The sequence below is a fragment of the Primulina eburnea genome, chromosome 15, assembly GCF_022965805.1.
Source record: "Primulina eburnea isolate SZY01 chromosome 15, ASM2296580v1, whole genome shotgun sequence".
Classification (NCBI taxonomy): Eukaryota; Viridiplantae; Streptophyta; class Magnoliopsida; order Lamiales; family Gesneriaceae; genus Primulina; species Primulina eburnea.
In genome coordinates, this window is record NC_133115.1 from 18,942,551 (window position 1) to 18,953,384 (window position 10,834).

The window sequence follows — 10,834 nt, forward strand, 5'->3', positions numbered from 1 at the left end:
AGAGCTGGTTTGAACAACCAGTCTTCTTTTGGCTTCTTTGGGAATAGAGACACTCTGTTTCTTTTGTTTCACATATTCAACACCAATTTCTGTTTTGACAGTGACGAATTCTTCATCTGTCGGTTTGTTTTTCTGAATGAATTTGTCAATCGATACCCATGAAAACAGTTTTGTTTTTCCAACCTCAATCATGTCAACCGGTTGGACTCCTACTTTGATCAACATGTGGCATATTTGAACCGCGAAATCGTGAGATTGATTTTCTTTCTTAATCATGGCTACCAGTATTTTGAAGAGAATATCAGACCAGTTGGTTCCGAGATTTGAGGAGAGGGTGGCCATAACAAGGAATTTCTCCAAAGTAATTTTATCATATGCACCAGCTTTTGCAAGAATTCCTTTTGCCACAATATCGGCTAACAGTCGAAATTCGATCTTTAGATCTCTCTTCTGGCATGTTGGGTAAGAGACAGGAGAATCAGTAAGTGAGAATTTTCTTTGCCAAATGTCAATGTTGCCATCCGGTAGTGTAGAGAAGTCAGTCATGCCATTCGTTGGTAAGCTAAAAAATTCAACAAACACTTTCTGGGTGAAGATAAGTTGTTTGTTTTGAACCGAGCAAAGAATTTCTCCGTTCTTCATGTGAGAAGAATCAAAGAATTCTTTCAGTAAGGTTTCAGAGTAGTTGTAGCTGCAGCCCAGAAAAGTGCGAAGTCCAGATGCTTCGAGTGAACGGAACATAGCCTTCATAGATTTGTTGGGCATCGCGAATATGGATGGGAAGTTGATGGCTACTGTATTTTGTGCAATGGAGGCAGCCATTTGTCTTCAATTTGCAAAGAACTTTGTTTGCTTGTGCCTGCAAAGTGAGCTCACTGAGAACGATGAAGTGAATGAGGGTATGTATGTCCGGTTCAAGAGTGCACTAGTTAGTCCATATGGAGGAGTGTTAGTAGAGGATTTTTTTTGAAAATATTTGAAAATTTGAACAGCGGTAAAATGAGTATTTTTAAATTTGAAGGATAAAACCGTCACTTCATAAACGCAGTCAAAAGATTTGGAGTGTTTTTTACGAAAATGACATGGATGTATTATGTCCACAGAATTTGAACCGGCTGATTGATGTGATTAGGAAGGGATCGGTTAAAGAAGATAATAATTATTCTTAACCACTGTTCCCCCTAAATACGTGCATGAATGATAATGAACCGTCGGTTGCTTCGTATAGAGCTCTACACATTTCCCACCGCAGTCATGATGACTTTAAATTTTTGGCGTTTGATTTTCACCTATAAAGACAAGCAGCTATGTTATCCATAAAATCAAAGAAGAGAAATGGAGAGAGATAACAGCCCTGACTTAGCCGAAGAGTTCATGAGTTCTGTGGTGGCTTCTCGTAAAATGGCTATTGAGGATCGAGTGATGAAGAAAACGTTGGCCATGTGGGAAAAAGTTCAGAGACTCCAGTCCATTTCTGAATACGGACGAGCCGCTTCCTCCAGAGAGATTTCGGCACTGAGATGAAATCGGCGACTGTCTTCGCGTTACTGATAATGTTAGCGTCTTTTCTGACAATGGCGTTTATCTTCTCATGCTGTTGAAGGAGAAGAGGGCTCTGAGAAAGATAGCCTTCTTAGAGGAGTTTGCACGTGTTTCTATCGGAGGACTGAGCTGCTGGTTTGCAGTTTGGAGGTTGAAAGTAGATAGGGAGATTGAGAGTGTGCGTTCCTGCCTCTGTTGATGTACTGCCCCCGCCTCGTATTTTGTACTGCCCCCGCCTCGTATTTTGTACTACCCCCGCCGTGTATTTTGTACTTCCCCTGCTGTTGATGATGAATTTATTTTGTATTACTGATAGTTTCTTCCCTCCCCATTTTTTTTTATATATTTCCTGCAAGATTACACTGAGCATAGACAAGAAATAATCATGTCATGATAAGTCAATCAAACAAAGAATATTACGAAAATAAGAGAATTTAGCCTCGGGTAGTGGTTTTGTTAAAATATCGGCTGTTTGTTGATCAGTATGAACATATTCAAGCCGTATTTCTTTCTTCATGACATGTTCTCGGATGAAATGGTGTCTTATATCGATATGCTTTGTTCGAGAGTGCATGACAGGGTTGTATGTTATGGCTATAGCGCTTGTGTTGTCGCAGAATATGGGAGATTCAGCAGCTTGGATTCCATAGTCTTTTAATTGTTGTTGTATCCATAGCATCTGAGCACAACAGCTTTCGGCTGCTACGTATTCTGCTTCAGCGGTTGATGTAGCAATTGACGTTTGTTTCTTGCTAGCCCATTAAATAAGTCTTTCACCTAAGAATTGGCATGAACCACTTGTGCTTTTTCGGTCGATTTTGCATCCAGCATAATCTGCATCTGAGTAACCTACAAGATTAAAACTTGAGTCTTTGGGATACCAAAGATCCACATTTGCAGTTCCCTTCAAATATTTGAGTATGCGTTACAGGTAGTAAAATGAGATTGCATGGGTTTAGCTTGAAATCGTGAACATAAACATAAGGCAAACATAATATCAGGTCAACTTGCGGTTAGGTATAGTAAGGACCCAATTAGTCCTCTGTACATTTTTTCATCCACTGAAATCCCCCCTTCATCTTTACTTAATTTGATTGATGAACTCATTCGAGTGCTGGCTTGAGAGCAATTTTCCATGCCAAATTTCTTTATCATATCTCGTGTATATTTGGCTTGATTAATGAAGATACCATTTTCAGACTGCTTGACTTGCAGTCCTAAAAAATAGTTCAATTCGCCCATCATACTCATTTCAAATTGTTCCTGCATCATCTTAGAAAATCTTTTACATAACTTGGGAATAGTTGATCCAAAAATAATATCGTCCACATAAATTTGAACAAAAATTGAATGATCCTTGTTGGAGAATTTAAATAGAGTTTTATCAATTGTACCAATAGTGAATCCATGCTCGAGCAGAAATTTGGTTAGTGTGTCATACCATGCTCTCGGAGCTTGCTTGAGTCCATATAGAGCTTTATTCAGTTTGTAAACGTGATCAGGAAAGGCATGATTAACAAAACCGGGTGGTTGTTCTACAAAAACTTCCTCATTCAATAGACCATTCAGAAAGGCAGATTTAACATCCATTTGATATACTTTGAAGTCCTTAAATACTGCAAAAGCTAGAAATATTCTAATGGCTTCTAATCTGGTAACAGGGGCAAAAGATTCATCAAAGTCTATTCCTTCTTCCTGTCTATATCCCTGAGCTACTAGACGAGCCTTATTTCTAATGATTAAACCACTTTCATTCATTTTGTTTCTGTAAACCCATCTAGTTCCAATTATGTGAGCATTATTAGGTCGAGATACTAAGTGTCATACTCTGATCCTTTCAAACTGATTAAGTTCTTCTTGCATAGCCTCTATCCAGTTTGTGTCTAGCAAAGCATCATCAATTTTATTGGGTTCTATTTGAGAAACAAAAGCAACCTGTATAAATTCATTTATCATCTGATTTCTAGTTCTAAGAGGAGCAGTAGGGTTACCAATTACCAGCTCGAGTGGATGATCCTTGTTCCACCGGAGACAAGGTCCATATGGACTTGACTTGGTTGGTTGATTGATGCCATATTCTTGTTCTGTTGCCTCTTCTTCTGTTTGAGTGTTCTGCGGTTGATAATTGTTCTCTGGTTCATATGTCTGCTGATTTTGTTCTTGACCGGTTGGGTTTTCTTTGGAGATGATTTCACCTATTCTTCTTAGGTCTATCTCATCATCATTGCTAGCTTCAAGGTTGGCAGCTTCAAAATTGTTTATCAGATCATGCATGCTACTGTTACAATTGTCATGACATATAGATGATTCATTGAACACAACATGTATGGATTCTTCGACAGTAAGAGTTTTTTAATTAGAAACTCTGTATGCTTTACTTACTGCTGAGTATCCCAGAAAGATGCCTTCTTCAGCTTTTACATCAAATGCAGTGAGATGCATTTTCCCATTTATATGAATAAAACACTTACAGCCAAATATGCGAAAGTACCCCACTTCTGGCAATTTGCCGGTCCATACTTCATATGGAGTCTTTTCATGGTTTTTATTGATCATAGACCGATTCTGAGTGTAACAAGCTGTGTTGATGGCTTCAGCCCAAAATCGTTGTGAGATACCAGATTCAACCAGCATGGTTCTAGCTGCTTCCTTTCGTGTGCGGTTCCTTCTTTCTGCTACTCCATTTTGTTGTGGCGATCTTGCAGCTTATAATTCATGTTTAATGCCATGATCTTCAAGGTAGGATGACAGGTATTTGTTCAGAAATTCAGTTCCTCTATCACTCCTGATTCTGTCAACTTCTTCCTTTTTCTCATTTTGAAGCCCCTTGAGCAGCTTGATTAGTTGATCGGCAGTTTGATCTTTGGAGCTTAGGAATAATACCCATGTGAATCTGGAGAAGTCATCAATGACTACAAGAGTGTATTTCTTTCCCCCTAAGCTTATTACTGGAATAGGTCCAAATAGGTCCATATGAAGAAGTTCCAAACATCTTGTTGAAGAGTTTATTCCCTTGCTTTTGAAAGTTGATCGAACTTGTTTTCCTAGCTGACAAGCATTGCATACTTTATCTTTTGCAAAATCAACGTTAGGCAGTCCAGATACCATCTTAAGCTTACTAATAGTAGCAATGGATTTGAAATTTAGATGATTGAGCCTCTTATGCCATAGAAAATTCTTATTTCCATTTAGAGCAATGAAGCAAGTAGATGCATTTAAACGTTCATCATTCCATTCTACTCTATATATATTTTTACTTCGGTAACCGGTCAGCACAATGTTGCCTACATCTGTTTTAATCATACATTTGTCTTTATGAAATTCAACTGTATACCCATTGTCACACAGTTGGTTATACTGATCAGGTTATAACATAAATTTTCTACCAGGAGAACATCTTTAATGATGATTTTGCCATAAATAATCTTACCCTTACCTATGGCTTTACCTTTAGCGTTGTCACCGAAAGTGATTGTTGGCCTCTTGAAATTTACAATTTCTGACAAGAGATTTTTGTTTCCTGACATATGTCTTGAGCATCCGCTGTCTAAAAATCATGTTGATTCTTCCAAGTTTTTCTTCTTTACTTCCTGAAAATTTGAGATAAGAAATTGGAACCCTTGTTATTTGGGTCCTGAGTTAATTAGACCCTTAGGAATCCACACTTGAATTATCCTTGCGGATTTTTTGTGATGTGTTCCATTGTAACCATGAATGGATAAATAATCTGGTGGTGAATGCAATATATGTTGTTTGGACCTTTGATTACTGTCATTCAATCTATACCTCTTTTGAACTGGTCGGCAACTGTAGTGATTGTTGGATCTGGTTCTTGAGTGATATCCAGTTGAGCCATCGTAACCGGTTGAGTTTGGCCTGAGTTTGTGCCAATATTGTATGGATTTATCACTCTGAACATAATCCAAACCACGTCTCCTCCCATTATTCTCAAGATTCATATTTTGAATACCTTGAACTTCAGGTTTATCATGTTCATATTCCGAGCTAGATCTGACAAATTTAATTGATCTTAAACTATCTTTTTCTAGCAACGGTTGAGTTGAAGCTTCTGAGGTGCTGCAATCATTGATGTTGTAACCTAGCCCAGTTATGTCTCCGGCTGGTTTTTGCATCTCATTCATCCTATTAAGGGAAGCAGAGGACTTGTTCCAAGTATTGACGATATTCATTAACCGTTTATTTTCTTTTAGTGTAGCATGGAACAATCTTCGTAAATCATCATTCTCAGCCGCTAGCAGACTTAACTTAACTTTCAAACTGTTAACCTCTTTGTGCTGCGAACAGTCAGAGAGAGTTAACTTGTTTTATAAGTCTTGTTTTTCTGCTTTAGCTTCATTGAATCTCATAGATAGTCCTTTGAACTCATTTACCATGTCATGTAGTGCTGTAATAAGATCTTCTCATGTAAATTCTTCAGAGTTAAAGTCAAATACCATTTCATATGAGGATTTTTGATCTTCTTTGGCCATAGACAATCCACAGTCTCGTCTTCGCTTTCACTTGAAGATGCCTCAGAAGAGGATTTTTCTGACTCAATTTCAGCCCATTTTCCTTTGTCTTCTTCTGCAATCAGAACTCGCTGATTCTTTTTCTTGATGAATTTCTTGTTGTCTTTGAACTGTCTTCTATTTTCTTGTTTCTTTTCATCCTTCTTTGGCCTGTTGCATTCTGCAATAAAGTGTCCCTTCTTTCCACAGTTAAAACATCCTTGACCATCCTCAGTATGGTACTATTTAAAATAAGGTTTATTATTTTGAGATTGATTTTTGCGCATGAACTTGCTGAATTTCTTAACAAAAAGAGACATGGCTTCATTGCTTAGTTGCTCAGTCGATTTCTTACTTGTGGACTCTTCGACCGGAAGAGTCATTGTAGCAGCTGCCAAAGCCTTGGTTTGTTGAGTTGCGGATGGCTCTTCTTCAGTTCGTATTCCAAGCACAAATTCGTATGTTTTAAGATCAGCAAACAGATCATGGATTTCCAGTTTGTTCAGATATTTGGATTCGCGCATTGCTATTGAAACGTCTGCTTATTTGTTTTCTTAAAAAGTACTATTAAATTATTTTTTTTCAAACCTCACATTAGTATCGGCCGAACCATAAAATATTTTTGACATCATTTTAAAGATAAACATCCAACTGCCATTTACAAATCCACAGGAAAATATTTTAAAGCATAACATCGTCAAAAATTTTACCAACCTAGAAACATTATTTGAAAAGTATAGCCCATACTATAATCTCTCAAAAATCTCTCATAACATAAATAAAAGACGTAAAAATATCTTTAAGATTACTTAAAATCATAAATAATAACTAGTGCGGAAAACTAGTGTCAGTCCTTGGGTTATGTGCACCTTTAGTCCAGTCAAGTCAATCATCAAGACCTCCATTATCATATTCATAATCAATATCACCTGCATCAATCACACCTACTGAGTCTAAAGACTCAACACGTCATATTCTTGATAACGAGTAATACATAATACAGTTAACATATAACAGTGAAAAATACTTGTACTTAAAATATCGTTTTCATGAAGATGCATAAACTTTAAACATAAACGTTTTCGTAAATATTTTCATGATGCATAAACTTTAAAATAAAAACATTTTCATATTCCTTTTTCATAAACATTTTCATAAACATATTCATGTCATCATCAACATATTCATATACATATCATCATCAACATATACGTATTCCTTTTTCCTTTCGTTGAATTCAGATCGTTAATTGTGACTTTCATATTCGTCTACGTCTACATCTACGTGTTGGGCGATGGATCCATCTACATGTAACCACAGTACTGGGCGGCGGGGACACCAGAAACACTCTCACCGGTCAACTGGGCCTTGGTCTTACGTATTAACATATCATCGTATACATCTACATATCTGTATCCAGGGAAACACGATCGTCGGGCTTCCACTGAGACCATAACCCTCACGATATCTCCAACATATCATCGTATTAGTCACAATTACTTCGTATACATATCCATGAACATTTAAAATAACGTTTCATATTATCATCACTTTATAAAATTTAAACATGCATGTAACGTTTTTCTTTTAAACCAAGCATGCACCATGTCTTTTAAATGTACATAATTAAACCATAAAATCCATAAACGTTTTTAAAAATAACATTTTTCGTATACATATCCATGAACATTTAAAATAACATTTGAACATATAAAAATTCATAAACATTCCAAAAAATCATATTAGCATATAAAACAGTATTTAGGACACTGCCATGACGTTTACTAATTTTTAGGTGTAAAAAGATCGTTTTACCCCTAGACGTAAAATTTCACGTTTTTGACATTTTCTTAATTTCATTGACATTAAATGTCCCAAATAATTATTTAAGCCTACATGAATTTCCTCATATTTTTATTTAGCTTAAAATGAGGACTTTTAAATTAATCTTTAAATGTTACGTATTAATGCATTTTAATCTCGAATTAAGCCAAACCCTAATATAAAATTCCCAAATTAAAAACTTAGACTTCTAATAATTATTTAAACTTAAACATAAATTTTTATAATTTTATGAAGCCTAAAACTAGACTTTCCAATTAACTCGTTAATTAGTGTTTCGTGCGGCGATTAAATTCCGAATAAATCCAAAACTCGTTATTTTGATCCCAAATTTTAAACATAATATTTTTATGATTTATTCTACCCTTACAAGTCATTAGCCACCCATGTGGACCCATGGATTCATTTTTAGCCTTTTAATTTTCGTTTTTGACACCCTACCGAACGCACCGAGCCATCTCCTAATTTACTCGAGCCACGCCCGAGTCACCTTGAGCCAAAACCTAGCAAACCCACCTAGGGACCCTACTGACCAAGCACAGCCCAAAAAAACCAGCCCTGGCCCGCTCAAAAATATCCTGGAACTCTACCTAAAATTCTGCACGTGTGTGTTTGTAGCGTTCTTGTTGAAGTGGGTTCCCTAGTTGCCTTGGACTCTTCCAGCCACCTAACCACCAACCCCTCATGAGCCTAACCCTCCCCGGACCACGCCCAGACCAAGCCCAAGCTCCAAAACTCAAGCACGAAGCTGCTGAACCTAGGAAACAACCTGCGCATCAAGCATCCTCGCTGCTGCTGTAATATTTCGTGGAGGTTCTTACCCAGTGTACCACCGAGCCCAGCCCTTCCTAACCCTCACTGACCATCCTAAGGCACCATCTAGACCACCTAGCCCAGCCCCATACCAAGCTGAGAGCCCCCCCAGCCCGAGACCCACCTGTTCGCGCATGGGGAGGAGTCCCTACTACCGTGGATTCTTCCCTAGCGTTTCCTCGAGTCCTATCCGTGCTAGGACTCCACTAGACCCTCTCCCCTGACCCTCTTCGAGCTCCTGCCAGTCCTGGCCAAGCCCCAAGGAACCATGCAAGCTACCGAGCCCTCCCCTTAATCTCAAGCATGAGAATTGCACCCAAACTCACGGCTCTTGATCTAACTTTTTCCCTTCGGTTCCAGCATGTGGTTTCTTTTAAAAATTGTCATGTTTGGTCATATTTTATCATGTTTTGGCATACCCTAATTCATGGCAGCCCCTTAACACATAGAAACATATTTTTGGAACCAAATAACACAAGTTTAGAACATGCATATTCATGGGTTACAAAAATAAAGATTTTGTGACTTTTTTTCATGCAAATTCATAAAAATTTCATAATATGGTGTGATAATGAGTAAAAAGAGAATATGGCGTGCCTTTGCATTTTAAACGCACGAAAAACCGTTGACGATTGCGAAGAACAGAGCAAGAACCGTGGCTTGAAATCTCCTTGAAGCTTCCATCGTTTCTTCTTCTAATTTGTGCGTGTGTGTTCGTGACTTTGGTGAGCAGATTTCAGAAAGTATGCGTGAAGAATTGTGGGGTTTGGGGAGGGTTTTAAGTATATTTTATAGTTAATTGCTTACTAATTAGGATTAGGCCCATTAAAAATATAGTTAGGCCCATTAGTGTTTAATTAGTATTTAATTAACATATAAAAATAGTTTTGGTAAAAAAATAAGTTTGTAAATTAAATAGCCGGGTTGTCAAGAAGTTCGTATTTTTGTTGAAAAACCAACACCGATAAAGTTTACGTCCCGGCGTATAAAATCACCTCGAAACCCTTTATTTTCAAAAGAAATAAGAAAACCCACAATCATATTTTAAATAATTAAAAACAATTATTTAATAAAAACATTTTCTAATTTTCAGCCCTCGGTCTCCGTTCCTCGATCGCAACTCAAATAACCTTTTTTAAAAAATACATTTTAATGCAACCATGCAGAAAAATATATTTAAATATGTCAATATGCACAACATAATTAATTAATACAATTAAAACATATAATTAAAATACAAGAGAATTTAATAATTGCATGCATGTGGTTTGCGTAGACCTTCAAATTTTCGGGGAGTTACAGCTATGGTCTTCACATCCCATTCTCTGGGAAGGGCCCGCATAACCTTCAACGCGTTTTCTCTGTTGGAGTACTCTTTTCCAAGTGAGATGAGCTCGATGATAATGTTGCTAAACCGTTCATCAAATTCTGCAAGGGTTTCTCCTGGCTTCATCTTTGCATTATCGAATTTTTGAATAGCCACGGTCAGTTTGTTTTCTTTCGTCTGATCATTGCCTTCACATAGTTGAGTAAGTTTTTCCCATATCTCCTTTGCAGTGGTACAGGTCTTGATTTTGGCGAACATGTTCTTATCCAGAGTCTTATAGAGAATATCTTTTGCAACGTTTTCCAGGTTTGCTTTCTTTTTATCCTCAGCTGTCCATTCAGATCTATGTTTCTCTATCATTTGAGGAGCACCTCCAGTTGTCTCCACAGCTATGTTTACTTTCATGATCTTCATTGGTCCATCGGTATTGACAAACCACATATCGTCATCCTGCGCTGCTAGATGTGCCTGCATGCGAATTTTCCAATCATCATAGTCTTCCTTGGAGAACATAGGAATTTTGTTGAAAGATGCCATGATTATTTGAATAATGTCAGTGTTTAGAGAAAACCCCGCTCTGATACCACTTGTTAGGATCGGGAAAGAGTTTAGAGGGGGGGGGGGGGGGGGTGAATGACCTCTTTCAAAATCTTATTTGTTTTTCGAATTTTCTCTATTAACCGTTTTTTAGGCGGTTGAAAAATATTTTCTCAAACGGTTGAAAACTTGAACTACTGATTGTGCGGAAAACAGTTCAGAGTATTTCAATGACAATAAAATCAGTGACACCCTCAATAACGAT

General features: G+C 37.4%; 1 protein-coding gene across 1 annotated transcript; it reads right to left on the reverse strand.

Annotated features, from left to right (window-relative positions):
* Window positions 1–4,248: 4,248 nt before the first annotated feature.
* On the reverse strand, window positions 4,249–10,506 carry LOC140815516 (uncharacterized). The gene is made up of 5 exons (XM_073174603.1): window positions 9,984–10,506; window positions 6,044–6,231; window positions 5,513–5,837; window positions 5,329–5,418; window positions 4,249–4,832 (listed from the first exon to the last, which is right to left on the reverse strand). The coding sequence occupies exons 1-5, from the start codon at window positions 10,504–10,506 to the stop codon at window positions 4,249–4,251; spliced, it is 1,710 nt and encodes a 569-aa protein (XP_073030704.1).
* Window positions 10,507–10,834: the final 328 nt, after the last annotated feature.